This window comes from Elgaria multicarinata, chromosome 1 (genome assembly GCF_023053635.1).
Source record: "Elgaria multicarinata webbii isolate HBS135686 ecotype San Diego chromosome 1, rElgMul1.1.pri, whole genome shotgun sequence".
Taxonomy (NCBI): Eukaryota; Metazoa; Chordata; class Lepidosauria; order Squamata; family Anguidae; genus Elgaria; species Elgaria multicarinata.
This window is the reverse complement of record NC_086171.1, coordinates 106,821,515-106,842,676: the sequence shown is the minus strand read 5'-3', so window position 1 is coordinate 106,842,676 and position 21,162 is coordinate 106,821,515. Positions and strand designations below refer to the sequence as shown.

Here is a 21,162-nt window from a genome sequence, read left to right as displayed (position 1 = left end):
CAATCTCTAGACTGGGTGGGAAAAGACGGGCATTGACTGAAACCATAATTAATTAATGCCTGTCTGTTTTTAACGATGATGTGATTTTTGAAATGGTCAGAAGACTTATTCAATAAAGCTTCATTCATTCAAAGACGGGCATTGAGAAATACAGGGATTAATGGGGTCGATTATAGCAGCCTTTTCCATTTTAAAAAAATGTATTTGGTAGCCTTAAAATATCCCAGGTCTTGTGTTCTAAACTGCATTTTTGGGGTGGGGAGTGGTGGGTACTTTTCTTTGGTCTACCAAGTTCTGTTAAAGTGGTTATTATTTCAAAGAGCATTAAACAAATAAGTCTGTAGCTGATGTTAACCTTGTATTATCTACAAAATGTCAAAATCATTTCCTGTATTAACACCTCCTTTAAAGCGTTGGTAGTCATTAACGCCTGAGCCCATTATGCAAGAAGTCCAACACCACCTACCTCCAATGCCTCCGTGTCTATAGGTGGCAGACTGGTGAGATTGGCGTAGATCTGCAGAGCTTTGTTCCCGGCCTCCTCTGCTTCCTTATGGACCTTGTTCGCCTGCTTTTCCAGATCTCGGGAAATATCCTTTGCTTGGTTATACCTAGGGAGCAAGAGAATGCTATTGATGTGCCTGTCTGGTACAATTCTTGGTTTGGGTGAAATGCTCTGCACCCACGCTGGGCCAAGTGGTGTGCGGCGTAATTGTTCCCCATGGAAGAGGGGTGCAGCTCAGGGGCAGAGCACATGTTTCCATGTGTGGAAGATCACTCCTTTCATCCCCCTGCCATCTCCTTTTAAAAATGGGTGTTAGATAGCAGAGCTGGGCAAGAACCCTGCCCAAGAGCGAAGACAGTTCCTGCCAGGTGGGGAAGGCTCTCTGGACAGGACAGGACCGTGGTCTGACAATACAGGGCAGCCTCTCTGACATTCATATGTTCAGCCCGAGTTCTCTGAATGACATTAATCAAAGAGACTATCAGAGAAACGAAGGAACAAATTTAGTGCTGGACTGTTGGTGCAGGCAGAGCTTAGGGATGATACGTATTTATTTATTTCGTTTACAAAATCTGTATACCGCTCCATATCTGAAACAGATTCCAAAGTGGTGAACCTAAGAATTAAAAGAGTAACAGTTACAGAAATGTAAACACCATTATTATACTTAAAAAATTGCACAGAATGCCAATAAAAACCTTGGCTGTCAGTCAACAAATGCTTCTTGTCGGTGCCTGCTTGACCTCCAGGGGCAGGGAATTCCACAGAAAGGGGCCACCACACTGAAGGCACTTCTCCTGGTGGACTCCAACCGGGCCATAGGTCCATGGGGACCAGGAGAATTATTATTATTATTATTATTATTTATTTATATAGCACCATCAATGTACATGGTGCTGTACAGAGTAAAACAGTAAATAGCAAGACTCTGCCGCATAGGCTTACAATCTAATAAAATGCACCTCAGTGACTAGGCAGGTTGGTAAGGGAGAAGGTGCTGATTGGATAACTGGACAGGCTGCCAGTCAGTTTCTGGGCACTATCTAAAAGACACTAATTAAAATCCCTACGGCCTAGTGCACCTTAGGGAGCATCTTCTCCCATATAAATGCCCCCTTGCTCTAGGTCAACCTTCCTCAACCTGGTGCTCTCCAGATGGGTTGGACTACAACTCCCAGTGTCTCCTAGTTATACTGGCTGGGGGATGCTAGGAGTTGTGGACCAACCCATTTGGAGGGCACCGGATTGAGGAAGACAGTTCTAAGTTAAGCTTCTGGAGAGGGTCTGGGCCAGGGGCCCATAGACATGAGAACTGAGATTTGGAGGTGCATGAGCAGGGCCTTCTCATGGTAGCTCTAAAACTGTAGCCTCCCCAAGACTTTGCTTTGCAACTTTCAGCACCAAGATAAAAGTGTTGCATTCTACCAGGCTTTAAAGCTCTTCGTTTCAATCCTCTAACTTCCATTCCTGCAGCTTTGTTGGCATTTCTGAGCTCGTTGTGGTTTATGGCCAGTGGCCATTCTACACAAGATGTAGTCAGCAGCACACCCAGGTTTGCTGAGAACTGCTTCCTTCCCCTACAATATTTTAATGACTCAGCTAGCAGCAGCAAATATATAATCCAGAAAAGGAAGCTATCTTTTGATGATGCTGTTTGTTCTTTGAAAATCAATGTTAGAATTATAATTTTAAGTGTCCAACTAACCCATTTTAATGGTTTTATAATTCATTAATATGCTGGATACCTCCTTGAGTGTCTTCAAACTGAGACAGAAGCTAAGAAAAACAACAGAAACAACTTCCATTTTAGCTATTTTGCTTTTATGACTGCTGCAAATCACATTAGGCAACATCATCTAGGCATATTTTAAAAATAAGAAATGTCTACAGAACATCCTCATTTCTGCCTTCAGTTCAGACTTACTTTTTATTAAGGTCACCAATATCATTCATTGTTTGATTCTCTCCCGCCAGTGTGTCCAAGAGCAGCTTATACGCTTGTGTCGATGTATCGTTTGCTTCTTTAGCTATCCGCACAATATCATCGGCTTCTTGTTTGTGCCTGGGGCAATATTAGGAAGGGAAAAGCAAATGGTTAGATGCCATCACCTTTTCCTGATTTCCCCTCTAAGCATTATAGTTATAGTTAACATGAAACTGTAATTCTTCAGTTTCAATAACATTGCTTGAAATTTCCCTGAGCATGTAGCTAATACAGCCGTAATCCCAAACCAGTGGTAACCAGCCTTTGGGGCCAGTTGTGTCACAAAGCATGAATGATTTAGCACCATTCTAGTGTGTGCTACTGCACTTAAGCAATCCCCTATGTTTTGGGCTGTTTTATAGTCCCAGGTCTACAAGTTCCCAGGTTCAATGCCCGGTTTCTCCAGGTAAGTCAGGAAAAAAAATCTTTCCTGAAACCTGGAGCGCCACTGCCAGTCAATGTCGATAATCCTGGGCTTGATGGACCAGTGGAGGCAGCTTCCTATGTTTCTATAGTCCAGCTTACTGAGCTGGAGAGCAGGCAGCAACACAGCACAGGAGCGGCAGGCAGCACAGGCTTGACTTCATGCTATTGCCAGGTCCATTTCTTCTGGTCGCTCTCCAGAAGGGCCACAAGACCATGCTGTCAGTGCCACCAGTTGGCCACCCATGATGTAAGCTCCGTAGATTGTGGCACTCCCATCCGTTGGAAAGGGTTAACACAATGACGTCTTGCAGGAAACCATATCTTTCCCATTAGTCAACAAGGCTGCTCAAAGAGGAAGTGACTAATTGAACCGAAGTGGGGTGGGGATAACAATAGCCGACACATGCCGGCGTTATCAGACCAGAAGCCCAGAGAAAAGGGACTGGCGGCTGATGAGCTACACTCTTTGAGTAGCTGGGTCATCCTAGCTTGCCTGGAGCGCTGGGATTACAATAAAGCCATACTGCTGATTGGAGCTGTGCCCTCAGGGCCCGTCCTTACAAAACGTTTTCTAGTTTGGCTCAGATATACTCTGAGCAGTAAATACACACGTCACGCATCACTTATGAAGCTTTCATGTGTGCTTAATGCATGAGGTTCCTTCCCTTTAAAACAACACCACCACCAGTGGAACCGGACCTTTTCTCAGCTTGTGCTCAGCATGTACTTTAAAGGGGAAAGTAATTCTTTATTCCTGCACGCGCTCCTTCAAAACCTAAACAATGTCCATATGCATTGTGTATTCTGTACACTGCTGTAAAAATAAATATATCTTCTAGGTAGCAGCTGTTAGCTATATTCAAATAACTATGTACAGCACCATGTACATTGATGGTGCTAAATAAATAAATAAATAATAATAATAATAACTGGAAGCAAGACAATTTGATAAGAGGATATGCTTTGTGACTGCTCCATTATTCTCCACCCCCCTTCTTTCAATCCCCAATAGGGCAAAAGAGTTAAGAAAAAAGGGAATTTTGGGGGGAGGGGGGAAGACTTTGGGGGCAAAGAAAGTGGAAACTTGGGCAGGCAAGAGATCACACAAAGGGGTCAGAAGGCGGTGGTTCTACACAGTATGCAGAGCAATAAAAGGCAGCGCAGGTGTGGCTGGAGATACGTTGGAAAGGGGAGAAAGTGGAAGTGAAGTGGGGCGGAGGGAGCCTTGTGCTTCTTGGCGATGTGTTTAACACAGACATTGTCAGGGTCAGGGCTGGCGTTGAGGGTAGGCATGGTCTGGCACCTGCTGAGGAGTGCCCCTGGAGTTGCTCCTCCCCTTCACCACGGCAACCTCCTTGATCACCTGCCTCTCGCTCTGGCCCAGACAATACTGGTGGTGGTGTGAAGGAGGGGCAGAAGATGCCAGTGACTGCTCACGGGCTGGCTCTCTGCCTGTCAATCAAGAAAATGATAGCAAAGAGGTGGCCGCAGTAGGCCCCCTCCCTCAGCGAGTCTACCCTCAAAAGCCTGCAGCTTGCGCTGGTAAGGGTTAAAGCCAAGGCTAAAGCCAAGTGTTCTCACCATGCAGGCTGTATGTAATAATTCAATGGGTCTCACCGTGCAGCCAGATGACGGGCCTCTTCTGCCAGGAGAGTCATGTTGTTGGGGTCACTGGTTGATTCTGGTGGAGTAATAGACTGAGGAAAGAACCAAACATACCTTCAGGAGGCATCTCTTATATCTTTAAACATATGAACAACAGCTCCTTGTATTTTCAGTTTACCAGTGAAGGCAAAGTACAGACTGGAACTAGATGTGGTGTATCTCCAACCCACCCTGCTCTCATTGGAATGTGTAGGTATGAAGTGTGGCCATTTTAAATGTAATGGATGCACGGTAGGCTCTTTATCCACATCCAAACTGCCATTGTTGAATATCCCACTGATAATTGAATTTGTTTTATGCCATTTTTCCAAATGTGCTACAAAACGGGTCATTTACACCATCATTTGTCTTCGTGGACTGTTATATGTAGGAAAAACAACAGGTAGCATTCGAACATTGTCTTTTTGTTTGTATTTTATGCTTTTTATGCTTTTAAATTTTGTATATTTCTTTTTAATGTTCACTGTTTTTAACTTTTGTAAACCACCCAGAGAGCTTCAGTCGTGGGGCGGTATATAAATGTAATAAACAACAACAACAACAACAACAACAACAACAACAACAACAACACAGGTCATAGAACATTGATCGAAACTAAGACACCGAGTTCTTGATGCACCTTTAGTCCAACGTTATATTGATTATTTCCACCATTACAATGACCTGAGATTCTTGGTTACTGACAGAGCCTATGCCCATAAATATAACTGGTATGACTATGACAAGCTTCTTTTAAGGAGAGAGCCTGAATGGATCTTTAAATTAGACACGGTACAGCCTAAGGGTTTGAACATGACCCTTGAACTTTAACCATTTCTGTTGAATTCCTTGCAACTAGACAGATGTGCCTTTAAGGGAGATATATAAAAGAGACTTTGAGGGTAAAATGATCACAGCTTAAAAAAAACTCACTACCCCTGAAGTTTTCCAGAAACTTGCCTGGGATTTGAGGTTAGATGAATTGCTATTCCATTATAATTTTCTATGCTTCTCTGTTTAATCTTATAATTGAAAGTTTGTACTTTTCTTTAATCAATCCGACTTGGAGGACATTTAAAGATATTTTGGGACAGAGGAACTATTTAAGAATTGCCTCACCTTTCTCCCACAGCACAAGCTTATTAGTGGTGGAGAGTTTCAGTTGTTTAGCTGGACTTCATATTACCTCTTATCTTATCTTCAGATTCCGTATATGTAACATATTTGGGGGATTTGTTTCCATTTGTATTATGTTATGTTTTGCAGTAACTATAGCGAGGTTCTGAGGAAGCTGCGGCGAAACAGGTGTAAAATCCAGAGTCCTGTTAAGTTTTCTCTCATTCAGCAATTCATTGCCAATTCATGAACCTGCTTTTGTAACTATCACTCTGTTACATCTGATGTTATTGTTATATAGCTGTTTGCATAGTTCAATCGTGTTATAATTTCTTTCCTTTTATATCAGTCCTTTTACCCCACTGTCTTGCCGCTGGTTCAGATTTTTGTGCAGTTGTGTGCTGTTTAGCATTGCTCTTGCTGTGTATGAAGTGTGTGACATCATCTCATCAGCGCATCACATGTTCCTTCCCCCTCCAGCCCCACATGCGACACCTAGTAATATGAAGTAAGGAGTGGGAAACGCGTGATGTGATAATGCATCATGAGGGAGAGGAAGGGGAACCCGAGACAGGGTTGCTAATATTTGAAAGCTGAGGTGCAACGGCATTTACTACATGATTGCCAACAGCTTGTGGCATTTTTAATTTGTGGCCTTGGACATTAATATCAGGCCAACAACCAACAAATTTAAAAGCACTCAAATTTGAGAATTCCAGCTCTACAGAAAATTCTGTAGTAGTGACCACCAACCACAGACACCTGGACTAAATCCTGTGATGTATTGCCTGATTCCCAAACTCTCTTCCCAAGCACTGGTTCTGAAGTCAGAGGTGAGAGAGGTGTGTGGAATGAGTTGCACCTGTAGCAACAAGGCCTTGCCAGCAGCCACTTCTGGGAGTGGGATTTGGTCTTGGCTTTCTATGCAAATTCCACGCACAAAGCAGCACTACACGAAGACGGGTTGCTTACCAGACGTCTATAACAATTCATTGGTTGCTTCGGACTGAATTGTTTCAAACACCAAGCGAGGGGGGAAGGGGAGAAATACACTGAGCTTCCTTTCAAAACGGTGACATTTTCCTGCTATCTACAATTTGAGTGCTTGTGAAGCTGCCTTTAAAGCACAGTTCCCAAACTCAAGGCCATTCTTTCAGGAAATGAAAGGCTGTTTTTTTTTACTGCAGAGAAAGGCTGGGAGAAGAAAAAATACACATAACCCCAATTGAGTGTGTGTGTGTGTGTAATTGGACATAAGTTCCACTGACTTCAGTAAGGTGTGATTCCAAGTTTAATTAACATAGGATTGCAGCCTTAGCTATTTGACTGCAAGAGACTGCTATTTGCCTGTACTCTGTGCTGAGCACATTACGCAAGTTAGGCAAATTTACAACGATCTCTCTTATTTTGCAAAATCTATCCCACGCTTTTGTACTTTTATATATTTGTACCTCCTATTTGTTTTGGAAATCGTATTTATCAGTCAACCTCTATTCACCAGTTTTACTAGGTATTGCTCACACACTTTCAAGCATAATTTTACAACCACAAGAACTAAAAGTGTGTTTTAAAAAGAAAAAAGAAGAAGAAAGCCAATATCCATTAAAAAGAAAGAACAGCTATAGCCTATACGCGGCCCTGACAATTTCAGCTCTGGGGTGTGAAGTTTTAATATGGAACACAAGAACTACTCACTACATTGGCAACAGCCACCCTTGCCCTCCGCAGCATATCTGAGGCTTCGTCAATGAGTTCCTGTGTATTGTCCACCCGGTCTTGGGCCCGGTCAGCAAGCTCTTCTGTCTCTTCCACTGTGTTCTGGATGTTCCTTAACCGACCAAGCTGGCTGGACAGGGTTCTGTTGATCTCCTGCAGGCGATCCATCAAGCCCTGATCTACGTCTGGAACAGGTAAAGTAACAAGGAGAATCTGAATTAACTGCACAAATATGAAAATAAAACTTCATTCTACAAGAACAAAGTTTTCCCCCATAGTTTGATCGATTGTTGCCTCTATTAACGAGATGTGAGTAGATATACAAAGGAAGGAGGATGTAAATGCTGCTAAGATTTGGCTGGGATGTAGGCATTCACCAAGCTCACGGTCAAAATGAAAGAACCTTGAGCATAGGATTTTGTGTAGGAACTTCATAAAGCTGCATTTATTTATTTATTTATTTATTTATTTATTTATTTATTTATTTATTTATTTCACTTATATACCGCCCCCATAGCCAGGGCTCTCTGGACGGTTTACAGAAATTCTAAAATTAAGATAAAAACGAGTATACAAAATTTAAAATTCTAAAACACAGAACATACACACAGCATTAAAAACTGTTAAAAAACTAAACACGTAGGTAATTAAGATGTGCCGCTATATGCCTGGGCAAAGAGGAAAGTCTTAACCTGGCGCCGGAAAGATAGCAACGTTGGCGCCAGGCAAGCCTCGTCAGGGAGATCGTTCCATAGTCTGGGGGCCACCACCAAAAAGGCCCTGTCCCTCGTTGCCACACTCCGAGCCTCTCTCGGAGTAGGCACCCGGAGAAGGACCCCAGATGTTGAATGTAGTGACCGGGTATATTCACGTCGGGAGAGGTGTTCCGTCAGGTATTGCGGTCAGGTATTTATGTTTAAAACACATGAAAGTTTTATTGAGGCAGAAGTAGGACCAAACATAGCAGAATAATTAAATCAAAGTCCTTTTAAGCTCTTCCTCCAATCCCACCTCTTCCTCATCCCTGCTGGAAATAAAATGTATCTACTCACATACATTCCTTGATACTCCTCCCCTCCCCCTTCCCTGATGTCTCCCCACCACCACCACACACACACACAGAAGACACCTTAAACTAGGGTTTTAACCATGGTGAATAAAGCCTTTTGCTTTATTCACCATTGTTAAAGCCATGGTTTAAGGTGTCTTCTGCTCCGCTTTCTGGCTTAATCACCATGGTTAAAGCCGTGGTTTAAAGTGTCTTCTGAACGGGGCCATTGTCAAAGTTTTGACTTAATATTTCTTCGGGCAGGAACATGGTTTTTAATCCATAAAGCACCATTTACAGCCATGGGCAACAAATTAAGAGGGTAAACATTGTACAGCTCCATCCTATTACTCAGATGGTTAGAATAAATACGCACTGAACATACCCACTGAAGAACCTAAATCTTTATTTCAAACTGCAAAAGCTTTTTTTTTTCTGCAGTTCCCACGGTCTGTGTCACAAGAGTAGCATCATTGAAAAAAGTCAAGGTATTTTCTGCTCTGAGCACATGAAAAAAAGAATCAACTGCCCATCTTTTTTAAATGAGGCATTGTTCCTTCAACATTACTTTCAAAGATTTCATCTCTTCTGTAGCATAATGAAGAGTGCACAGTTCTCCCAGGGCAAAAGGAACATCCAGGAGAAAGTTTTCTATGAGCATCCATCTACCTTTGATGCTTTGTGCATCCCGAAGCAAGTCCATGACATCTCTTTCTGCTTCTTTCAGCCTGTCTTCAAATGCCTGGTCCGTTATAGTTTCATCACCTGTTCCTATGTTGGCTATAAGATTTTCCAGCTCCTTCAATCTCTCCCGTTGTTCTGCCACCTGAAGAAAGAGGACAAGGGAGAGCTCGGGAAATATGTTTCTGTCTGAGGGGTGTAGAGGAAGGTCAAGGGCTAAGAATGTAAGATTCTGGTACAAGTCACTCAGCCCCCACGTATAAGTCTTTCGCTACAGCTAGGCATGGGCATGAAAAATAAGATTTCACATTGCTACAATATTCAACATAGCTTTCTTATCAAGCTGGAAGCTGCTGTCTTAACTTTCAGGTTTCTAGTATTCATGCTTGCAGTGAAAAATCTCAAAAGTATTTCGATGGGTTCAACATTTTTTTTAGAAACTATATAGAGAAAGGAGGGTCAAAATTGCCCTGGAAGGCAGGGTAAGTGGAGGAGATGAATTCCCAAGGCCAGCATCCAATTCACAAAATTTTATTGGGAGTTAGCATTTGATCAGTGCTGGGTAAAAGCACAAATATTAAAAACATTAATACATGCAAACTGCAAAAATATGTGTTTAAACAAGAGATTATATCAAGCGACAACAGAAAAAGAATATATATACACACAGTCAAGGTTCCAGTTAAAAAGCTGGGGTACATAAAGGATTTTCATAGCATGTGAAGTGGGACCTGTTGGGCCATTATATACATTTGTGGAAATCTGAGATGGGATGGGGTCAGACTGGTGGTTAGACTCTCTCTCTCTCTCACACACACACACACACACACAGAGGATTTCCCTGCTTACAAAAGTAAACAAGGCATACACACAAATCTTCTTATAGGTCTGACCTGATCTTTCACCAATCTGTAACATGCAGGACACTCTTGACAGCCAGGCCATGATCGATTGTAGAAATAGTTTTCTTCACACTGGTCACAGCGATTTCCCACAAAGCCTTCTTTGCACTCACAATGACCATTCTCTTTGCACTGAAGAGAGCGAGAACCTTCAGGGTCACAGTCACAAGCTGAGGAAATGCAAGGTATAAAAATAATGACGGGGAAATGAGGGGAAAAAAGAGCCTGAATGAATATTTTCCAGAACATACATATGCAGAGAATTCTTGTGGTACCTTAAACAGAGAGTCTTGGATAACCTGAAGGACAATTAATTAAAATCTTCAAAGTGCTGTAGGATTAACAAAACTAACATTTCTTGTTCTCTAACAGTACACCAAACCCTTAGTCTGTTGTATAGCCCTTGTGGTGTGCGCCTGTGAAATGTGTATTTCTGGCTACCAGCTGTTATATGTTGTATGTACATGGTAGTTTGCAAATCACTTGGGAGAGAGCCCAGATGGAGCAGGCAAGACTCACTGAAGGCAATGGGACTACTTATGAGTAAATCTGTATCGTTGCATCTTTTTGCAAATGATCCACCTAGCATCTGTCCCAAAAAAGACTTTGCTGCAGAGGCTAGACAGAAACTCTCTTCAGTTTCCAGAGGGGTAGCCATGTTTCTTGCAGGAAAAACAGCCATGAGTCTTGTGGCACCTTAAAAACGAACAAATTTATTAAGGCATAAGCTATTGTGGATATTGCCCACATCATCAGATGCAATGTGTATGGCATTGTGGACATTTGTTGCAAATGTAAGCAAAACTTTTTGTTGATGCGATTCTCATGAATGCTGAGATGAAAGCAAGAAGTTGTTCTTTCAGAAGGGTTCTGTTGATGTCTTAAATCCAGCTTCTGTGAGAATAGAGATGCGAACAAAAAACTAGTGACTGGGTTTGGATGACACGATAACCCATGTTGGGTTAACGCACTGTGGGTTATCATGTCTTGTGGTGGTTTTTTTAACCAATGGTGGGTTAATTTGTCAAAATAACCCACGTAAATAACCAAGGATGTGCAGAGTGGGTTATTTAAACCACCGTTGGTTATCGTGTCATATGGAAGGCACTGTTAGTTGTTTTTGTCGTCTACAGAGTCGCTAGGCAAGAGTGGTCAAAGTGGCATCTGCCACTCTACTCATACCAGTAGAACTCTATTTTCAGCAGCAAGGGATGAAGGGATATAAGCAGGAGGACTGAGAGGAGGAGGGCAGGCAGGTGATGACTTAGTCAATGCACCGTGGATTAATAATCCACTCACAGTTGTTTATAACCAATTCATGGTTGGTTACTTTCCTGATCGTGTCAACTCATAACTGTGAGTTGACTATTAACTCACTGTTGACTATCATGGTGTCTGAATGGGGCCAGTGTATGAGTTAGTACACTGTATTGGTCCTTTGCCGTATATATGCCCATACATTCTTGCTTTCATCCTAGGTCTTCATAAAGGGAAAAAAATATCAAAAGTTTGCACTGATATTTGAAAGGGATGTCTACCGTGCCCTTTCATGTGCAATACATGTGAAAAACCACCAGTGATAGGATCTGTCTAACCATGCAGCGAAAAATTTCTTTTAAAGATATGTCATGATTATCCTGTATTTGACATGCCTTTTACCATAAAGGTATAACTATGCAAATTTACTCAGAAGTAGTTCTACTGACCTCAGTGAGACTTACCTGCTCTATCTGGGCTGCATGAGGCTGTCTCTCTTTGTGGTTTGCAAATTTGCATAAACTTACACCTTCAATATATAGCTGCTAGCCAGAAATGCAGGCACTGTACTAGCCAGGCACTACGCCAGCAGCAAACAAACATGGTTACTCATCTGGAAAGGAACACATTCTCATAAAACAGTCAATGAAGTGGTAAACCCATATCTGGACTGCGTGACTTTAACTTGCAGGTGAGAACTAGAAGCCTTCTTTCTGACATTTAATTTTTGATGTTCAAGGATTTATTCATATGGAAGAGCATTCAATTATTCAAGTCCCAACCTGCATAATTCAGTAGTGTAGCCCAAATTCAGGTTTACTACATCATTCACTGTGCGTGTGTGCAAGGTCCTAGAAAGGGACTTTGAGGGCTGCTTCTCATGTCACATTTTAAAACAGGTGAAATCCATTCACAAGAGGCCATGCCTACGTTGCCGTCACTGGCCTAAATGCTGGCTGCACACAAGTCATGTTTTGCAAATTGGAAGCAAACCTCAGGAAAACATGCTTCCTTGCCCTCATAGAATCATAGAATAGTAGAGTTGGAAGGGGTCTACAAAGCTATCAAGTCCAACCCCCTGCTCATTGCAGGCATCTACATTAAAGCATACCTGACAGGTAGCTGTCCAGCTGCCTCTTGAATGCCTCTAGTGTGGGAGAGCCCACGAAGCAGGTTAATAGTTTAAAAGAGCTCATACATCAGTGAATATGAAAGACTGTTCCTGTACAATTCTGTTCTGTGTAATAATCTCCCTGCAACAAGAAGCAACTACTGGATATTGCCAAAACATATGTTTCAAAGAAGCATTAGCTGTATTGCACTGCCAGCAGCTAGCTGAATTAGACAGTCCCTTATTAAAGAGACATTGCAGTGTCCAACAGACGCAAAGCAAACGTTTTATTGAGTAATAGGCAGCCTAAGATCCATAGACGCAACAGGCAGATGCCAAAACGGCGATCCACTGATTAGGCCCACAACAGTATCTCAAATTCCCAAATGTGCCCATGGGTCCAAAAAGGTTGGGGGGCTCCTCTTTAGGATCACAAATCACGGTTCCCAAACACACTTCAAACAATGCTTGCAAGCTTGCATTTAGAGGTTTGTACCAGTGCACATATTATACAAACCATGGCAAACGCTAGTCACTGAAGGAATTACTTTGGAGTGGGAAAAAGAGAGCCCACCAGACATTTCCGGTATCGCCTAGGGTATTTTGTAGATAGGCAGGTTATATTATTATTATTATTATTATTATTATTATTATTATTATTGGATCTGGTTCCTGTTCTGCAAAGACCTGGTTTGCAGGAAGTCAGCACTGGATGTATCCTGGACCACTATGCCCATAACCATCCGCCCAATACTAGCATTTAAATTATTCTTGAAGTGTTAGGGAAACAGATGGAAGGATTTAGATAAATAGGAATGTATGTCCCAATTTTACACACTTTGGATGTTCTCAAGCCTGAGTTAGCAGCTAAAGGCCACATTCCAGAGTAGAGGCGTAGGAGTGTAACAGCCAGAAAACAGGTCAGTTCTGGGACAAAATTCAGAGCAAGTGTTTATGACAAGGAGCAGCAGATGGTCTACAAGTATATGCAATCATAATGCCCTGGAGGGAGAAAGTAAGACTTGTACAACTGCAAAAACATCTTCGCTGGACTTGAAACACACACAACATGCAGGAAACAGACAGAGTGGGAAGGAAAAAAGAGTCTCTTGTGATGACCAAGTCCATAAATATACTACTGGTGACAAGCAAACAAGCAGATTTTCAATACAGAGGAAAAAGGGGCATCAACAACTGGAAGAGGGGTTGATGGGACAGAAAAATGATGTTCCCCACTCCCCCTTACGTTTGCAGCCTTCAGGACCAAATCCAAAATGGTTGGCTTCACACCTCTCGCAACGCTGGCCAGTGATGCCCGGCTGGCACTCGCATTGCCCGTTCCGTACGTCACAGTGGCCATTAGTGGAACCCAACGGATGGCAGTCACACCTAGTGGAGGAGGAGGAGGAACAGTGCACATAGCATAGTTGAGATAATGAGACTACATGGCTTATTCTTGGCTTCTTTCTCTGGCTTCTTGCAGAGTGAGACAAGCCAGAGTTGCAGTTTCACACATCATGCTAAATAAACCATGAAGGGGAGGTCAGTGGTTTGTTGAGCTGTTCCCGCAGTAAATGGAAAGAGGAACCCTGGCTCACTGTGATGTCCTAATTGGTCACCCCAATGCAGAAGGATATCTAGTTTTCAGGAATTAAACGAACTCAATAACACAGCTCTCTAGTCCATTATTTGAGGCGCATTCCAAGAAGACCACCTACCACCATCCCCCGAAGAGTTCTTGTGCCAATTTCAGAGCAGGGGGACCAGCTCACCTTTCACAGCCACGCCCACTCTGCAGGTTGTAGAAACCCGGCTCGCATGAGCTGCAATCCCTCTCTGTGACATGTGGAAGGCATTCGCACTGCCCTGTTACTTGGTTGCAGGTTGTCTGCAGGTTCATCGTGCCGTACGGATTGCAATTGCAAGCTGCCAGAGCAAAAGTGAACCAATCAACATGCATTTTCTGATAAGCAAGGATTCAGAGAGCAGCCTTGGGTTGGGGTTGCAGGAAGCCCAGGTGCATCGTGCTCCTCGCCTCCATGCTCCCCCCCCACCCCCGTTGGAGATAGAAGTCTTGTGTCTCCGCTCATGTAAAAGATCACCAGGCAGGAGAAACAGAAAAGCTCTAGTTTGTAATTTAGTCTGTTTATGATTAAAAATGTCATAATACATACATACATACATACATACATACATACATATTGCAGCGGTTCATTGAAAGCATGAAAAAATATTCCATACAAATCCAAGACAAAACATTACAGGAGTGTAAAAACCTTCTGGCTGCTCCTTAATTGTTCGTTTCTCAACAGGCTACAAAATTTTGAAAACATCTCAGATTTGGCCAGTTTGTCTCATTCTGATGGAATAAGCCTGACTATTTCCCCCACCTCCCAGATTTTCTGCTACCATTTATCAATGGAGGGGATTCTAGACTCCTTCCAGTGACTTGCTAAGGCCATCTTGTTTGTGGTGACTAAATTTACTGTTGACTGTTTCCATCAATCTAGAAATCTCTCAACGTGTCCCAAGAGAGAAGTGAGGATTGCATAGTATTAAAATAATGAAACTTGTTCATTTACATTAGTTACTTCTAACTAATCAGAACTCACTCTTCAAGCAAGCATTATAGACTAGTAGGACGGAGACATGGGGAGAACATGAAGTGCAAACACCTCATCTGTCTGCTTTTCCATCGTATGCAGAAGTCCTATGAGAACAGCTTTTACAAAGGCAACTCTCCCAAGGACTAAGATGTGCGTGGATCCTTCTGGATCAGAGCCATTGCCGCAAGATCGCGATTTTAATGTGGGAAAACACACTCAGACACCCATGTCTGTTTACTGTGAAGGCAGGAGAAAGAATGGATATAGGGAGGAAGTGGGAGGTATCTCCTACTTCATCCTCCAGCTTTCTTCTGGGAAAAAAGAGCCGGCCTCTTAGTGGATGGAGGGAACTGCATCTGGTATTCTAAACCACTGGAGTGAAACAAAAAACATACTATATACAGGGATGAAACTCACCTCTGCACTTGTCCTCTGGATTCTGAGCTAAGGGATTGCCAAAGAATCCGTCCTTGCACCGGTCACAATAGAAACCAGCTGTGTTATAGATGCACTTCAGACATTCTCCCGTCAAGCGGTTGCAGTTCCCAACAGCGTTGGGGTCAATGTTGTCACTGCATTGGCAAAGTCGGCAAAGTCTGGCAGGGCCGTTTGTGCCCAGAGGATCTCCAAAATAGCCGTCATCACACAGCTCACACCTTTTACCTACAAGGGCAGGAAACACATATACATGTAAAAGCCAGAAGAATTCTAATACTTGTTATATGAAACATAGAAAATATAATAAGGAAGGACTCATATACCCAAAGATGTAGAATTTGAGATAGAATAACTCAAATACCCTAATCAACACAAAAACAAATGATAGACATGGATCTTGAATTTATTTCTCCTAATAGTGAACACAGGAGGTGAATGCTGGTTGGATTGTAACCAAAATGGGGCTACTGAAAAACAAAAGGAAGTTATCAGCATGCTCTGGGAATGCAGACATTTGCAGAACTTTTTTTTTAAAAAAATTAAAAATTAAGGGTGCAAGCTTCCCCCTCCCAAAACAGCCTAATTAGGACTGGGTATACTCTGTTGAAATGTTCAGTTATTAAAACATGATCACTTGTCAGGCACCAAAACCAGTCATTGTACAGAGATAAAAGCAATAGCAAGGTTAACAATATAATTAAATAGAAATGGAACAGGAAACCTGAAAAGGGAAAGAAGGAAAATTGAATGAAATTATCCCTCTATAGGAAGTGAAATTAAGCATATGCTAACATTTTAGATGTGTTTTTTAAAAAATATGTTTTTATTTAACAATTTTCTTTACATGATAAAAAAAATCCTGTAAGAAATTTATTATCAGAAAAATGGATACATACGACATGAGGAAAATTACACAGCAGTGTGGACAGACTTTAGGTGCTTTTTGAATATGGGAAGGGATTTGAATTGACCAGATTATAGCTGGTTACAAATTTCAAAGATAAAGGGCAGAAAGGGGAAAAGGACAAAGATCAGAAACAGAAGATATGAGCCATCTGACAAGAAGAAAATCAGAAGATTGGGAAGATCAAGGAGTAAAGGGGAGGAAGTTGAAAAGGAAAATGAAGCAACATTTAAAGATAACAACCTTAAACTGAATATAAAGGAACAGAAGAGCAAAGTTAAAAGCAAAAAGACATGATTAAATTTACAATCCAGAAAAAAAAAAGATAAAAATACTGTAAGATGGGGGGGGGGGACGGGGAAGAGTTTTAAAGTCAAGATTGAGGGGAAGCAATCAACATAGCATCTGGTTCAGGAGTCTGGGGCAGGATGAACCAAAACATGCTAAGTTTAAGCGTCATATTTGCATCGGAAAGCATGTTAGACTAGGATGTTTCTGATGTTTTAGTACTTCTGCTGGCAAGAAATGCACTTCATGCAAATAACTGAATGAAAGGCTCAGTTAAAAGAAGTACATCTCTAAATGGAGGGGCGGCTACTCCACAAAATATCCAACTAGCTGGATTCCAAGGCTGCCACATTTCTACAATCACTGGACTGTTTAGTTATTGTAATTATTATCTCTCCAAAAAGTTTAGTAAAAAAAAAAACGAGCTTCAGGGAAATAGGAATTCAGGGTGTTTAGTCTGATAAGAAATGCAAAGGAACCACATACACGCCCCATAAGAAATTCAGCATTCAGAAATGCAGTGTAAATTTCCTTCTGTCCTTTCATGCCCAACATCACCAAGCAGACTCCTAGATACAGACAACTTGTGCAATGATTTAGATGTTGGAATGAATCATTAGGCAAGAATGGCAAACGTTGTTACTCCAGGCAAGTCACAAAGACAGGAAGTAGCAAGGCTAAACTCTTCCACTGGTTGTAACGGCTGGTGGGGCCAAGAGCTAAACAGGTGAGCTCCCTATTTTTCATATGCTATTTTTATGGCTCCCCACGCAACAGATATCCAAGAGCTTGAGCATAACTGCGGCAGAAAAAGTCAATAGTTCCAGGATTCACCATGGTTCTGCACTTGTCATCATACAACCTAGGGATGTACAACTAGGGATTTTGTAAAAATTTATTCTGCCTGTGTCTTGTGGATGGTCAAACATCTTTTGTTTCATTGTCCACTCATTGAAGGAATTGGACTTTTTCCAATTTCCTGAATTTGCACAAGTTCGCATCTGAGCAAATTCACCCTTCTGAAAACACACAAATCCCCTCAAAATATGCATGTTCATGTTTTAGCCTATGGGGGAAATGGGCATTTTTGGCAGGTGTCTTTGATTTTACATATTTTCTTATGATTAAATTTGCATAAAATTCCAGAAAGTTTTTTAAAAAAAATGGTCCACAAATCCGTGGAATCCGTGAGACTTGGGAAAAGCCGGTCTGCTGTGGAATCTGCAGGTCAGATTCATAGAAATCCGATTTCAACTGATTCCGTTATGGATTTCTCTGACATCCCTAATACAAGCTCTTCTTGACATCAGCTTCTTCTTTAGAGCAAACTGGGGCTGGATGGAGGTCGGCCGATACCAGCAATACAACCTAGTTCAATAATTTGTACTGGGTGCATCGGGGTGCCTAAATGGCCTGGGTAAAACCCCAAGGGTTTAAACTACTGGCCCATAGGACATCGTTTTCTTTTCTTCTCCCCAGATCTGGCATGAGAACCAGCATTTCCAGCTTGACTGCACTCTCTGATTATTCACTGGGAAGGCAGAAAACACTCCATCTGTCCCTGTTCCCCCTCCCCATTGCACGAAGGAGGCTCACTATGAATGAAGTTTGCAAAATCCTGTGCTTGATATATGAAGTAAAAATTGTATAGGATATTGTTCAACCGTTTCTGCCCTCCACTCCTCTGCTATGCAGCACAAGCTGCTGGCAAGCAGCCTGGGCCTGTGCATAATGAGAACTTCACGCAAGGTAACATACCTGTGGTACCAGTTGGACAATTGGTGCACACGACCTCCTTGGTTTTGGGCACTATGGCACAGGTCGAGCCCCCTGGGCACGGGCACGGCTGGCAATCGGAAGAGGTGCCTGTGGTTGCATCTCCATAATAGCCATCACTGCACTTCTCGCAGTGGGGGCCTGCGGTGTTGTCCCTGCAGTCACAGGCTCCTGCATGAGATGGTGAAAAGAGGGAGGTTTTATTCCCTTGGTCATATTCAAAAACATTATATAGTTAAGTTTGAGGTGCGGGGTAAAGGAAAGGGCTAGATAAGGAGTGCTTCATATGTTTGATTTAAATAAACGTTTCATTGTTTTAATTCACAATCCATGCCGGCTGGGGTAATGCTGGGAGTTGCAGGACTTTTTTTCTGCCTAAATATGCATAGGATTGTTCCCTTAAAGAACAGTGTCTGTGGTGACATAGAATTGCTCAGTTTCTGGGATCCAAGATTGGAACTAGGGATCAATTTGGAGCTCAGAAACCATCCACCCCATCCCCTTCCCATCCTAGCCAGCACAGTTCTCTCTGCACTGGCTGTGTCTCCGCACATGGAAATGGAGAGCAAAGACAGGGGAAAAGGGGCGGTTGTGGGTGTGGAGAGGAGACCAGGGAAGCTGCATTATGTAGCTGCCTATGTGAGCTTCAGTCTCCTTCCCTCCCACTCGGAAGTCCCGTGGCTAGACGGGCAAAATTGCCGTCTAGCAAAAATGCAGGGTGGCTGGAGCACGGAGGTGAGGAATGCCTCCATGCTCCTGCATTGGATACACGGCAGCCTCCGACTTCAGAGGCTGCCGACAATCTCCATAGATTTGCGCCCTTAATTGTCTTTTCATCCACTGCCCCAGAGAGCAATATTGCTCAAGGACAGGGTCTAAGATAGTATCTAATGGCGGCACAGCAGGAGTGCTAATCATATTGCACTAGTGTAAACACACACTACCAGAGCGTCGTTCGCACTTGCTAGTGCAAAGGAAAAGGGTGGAGATTTGCTGTCAAAATTCTGCAGCATGTCCTCCCTTTTTCTCTTTGCCCTAGGCAAGCACTCACGGTGTTGAACTACTGTAACATTTGCGCTAGCACGGTGCCATCATTGTCGACTACCCATTCTTTTAAAAATAAATCATAATAAATATTAATAAACAATACATCTTAAGTAATTAATAATAGTGAATTAATAAGAGGGGAAATTCCTCAGTATTATCTTAGGCCAAGAAGAAATTTCAACCCTGGCTGCTCAGCTTATGTCTTTGTAAGGTGCTTCGGTCTCAAAACAGACACTCTGGGAATTAAGACTCAAGGCACTTTACTCTCTATGCTACCATGGCAGTTTGCCAGAAGAGGGAGCTCCTGGCCTGTTCTGTTCTGTGCTGTGATTAGGAGGCATCAATTCTGTTAAGAAGAAGACAGTACTGCAAGGATTAGTTCAGCCGTTGTCAGGGGACATAAAGAGCCTATGAGTTCTCAGAAGCAGCTGCCGAGGCAAGGATCATATGCGGAGCCTAATGAACAAGCTCAAACAAAACCCAGCACCAGCTACATGCAGTCTCCCTTACCAGATTCGGGGTTGCAGGATTCACTGTGCCTGTTGCAGAAACATGGCACACATGGACTGTAAGGCCCAAGACTGGGGGTCTCCCTCCTGTAGCCCTGGGCACACCGTTCACAGAACTGCCCCAGATATCCTGTGGGGCACGTACAGCTCTCCACCCAAGTTGCTCGGATCCCAGGCCCAGGCTGGGCACTCATGATCGTGACGTCATCCAAATATCCAGCACCTGGGAAAGATATGGCAGGCCCGCAGATTAATAGGGTTTCATTATTAGAGGTGTAGAGCTCTAGAACAGTCTCCATGAAGAAAGGATCTCAGTCACGTTGAGGCATAACAATCAAACAAAAACAAAAGCCAGTGTAGTGTAGTGGCTGGAGTGTTGGACTGGGAGTCTGGAAATCTGGGTTCTAGTCCCCAGTCGGCCATAGAAACTCACTGGGTGACTTTGGGCCGAGCACAGACTCTCAGTTCAACCTACACAGGGGTGTTGTTGTGAGGATAAAATGGAGAGGAGGAGGATTATGTATGCTACCTTGGGTTCATTGAAGAGGGGAAAAAGGCTGGGTTATAAATATAATAAATTAAAACACACACAAAACACATACAGCTGGAAATGTTTACCATTCCCAATTAGGGGTCTCACAATTGTGTACCGCTAGGGTCAGCAAGTTGTACCCCCCCTTTTAAGCTACTAGTCAGCAACAGGTATCACTGTTGTGGTGAGTGTACGTAGGGTGGCGTGTCAAGAAAATCTTCTTGCTTGGATATATTGGTTAGGGTTTGGCTTAAAATAACTTATGATTTATGGAAATATCCTATGTTGATGTATATATTCTGTACTGTGCAAATTGAATTGTAATTTTTTGTAGCTGTTTTAATATTTTTATGAATGCTATATGGCACTTTTGAAGGTTAGAATAAATACATTTTTTAGAAAAAAATCTTGGGTATTCGGGAGGCTCTGTGGGTGGAGTTTGATTTCATACTCAAGAGAGTCTAATCAGGGATAGGCAACTTGTGGCTCTCCAGATGTTTTGGCTACAAGTTGCCCATCTCTGGTTTAAATGATGGCCATATTTAGGGTCTGGCTGGCAATCACAAGACGTTTTGCCTTCCTAAACAGCATATAGCTTCGTTTTGTTTTGTTTTGTTTACTTCAATTATCTGAATTGATCTTTCACGTCTGCAGCACAAAGTCACTTGTACT

The 21,162-nt window shown here is 42.6% G+C and overlaps 1 protein-coding gene across 1 annotated transcript in view; it reads right to left on the bottom strand.

Moving 5' to 3' along the window:
- The window catches only part of LAMC1 (laminin subunit gamma 1), a 146,800-nt gene that overhangs the window by 8,488 nt on the left and 117,150 nt on the right, over positions 1–21,162 (bottom strand). The window contains exons 12-22 of the mRNA XM_063134582.1: positions 19,960–20,181; positions 18,385–18,573; positions 15,414–15,659; positions 14,163–14,316; positions 13,637–13,779; positions 10,014–10,192; positions 9,109–9,265; positions 7,371–7,576; positions 4,533–4,612; positions 2,430–2,567; positions 467–611 (exon numbers count right to left, since the gene is read on the bottom strand). Coding sequence (XP_062990652.1) covers positions 467–611; positions 2,430–2,567; positions 4,533–4,612; positions 7,371–7,576; positions 9,109–9,265; positions 10,014–10,192; positions 13,637–13,779; positions 14,163–14,316; positions 15,414–15,659; positions 18,385–18,573; positions 19,960–20,181 — 1,859 coding nt within the window. The remainder of the gene's footprint in view (positions 1–466; positions 612–2,429; positions 2,568–4,532; positions 4,613–7,370; positions 7,577–9,108; positions 9,266–10,013; positions 10,193–13,636; positions 13,780–14,162; positions 14,317–15,413; positions 15,660–18,384; positions 18,574–19,959; positions 20,182–21,162) is intronic.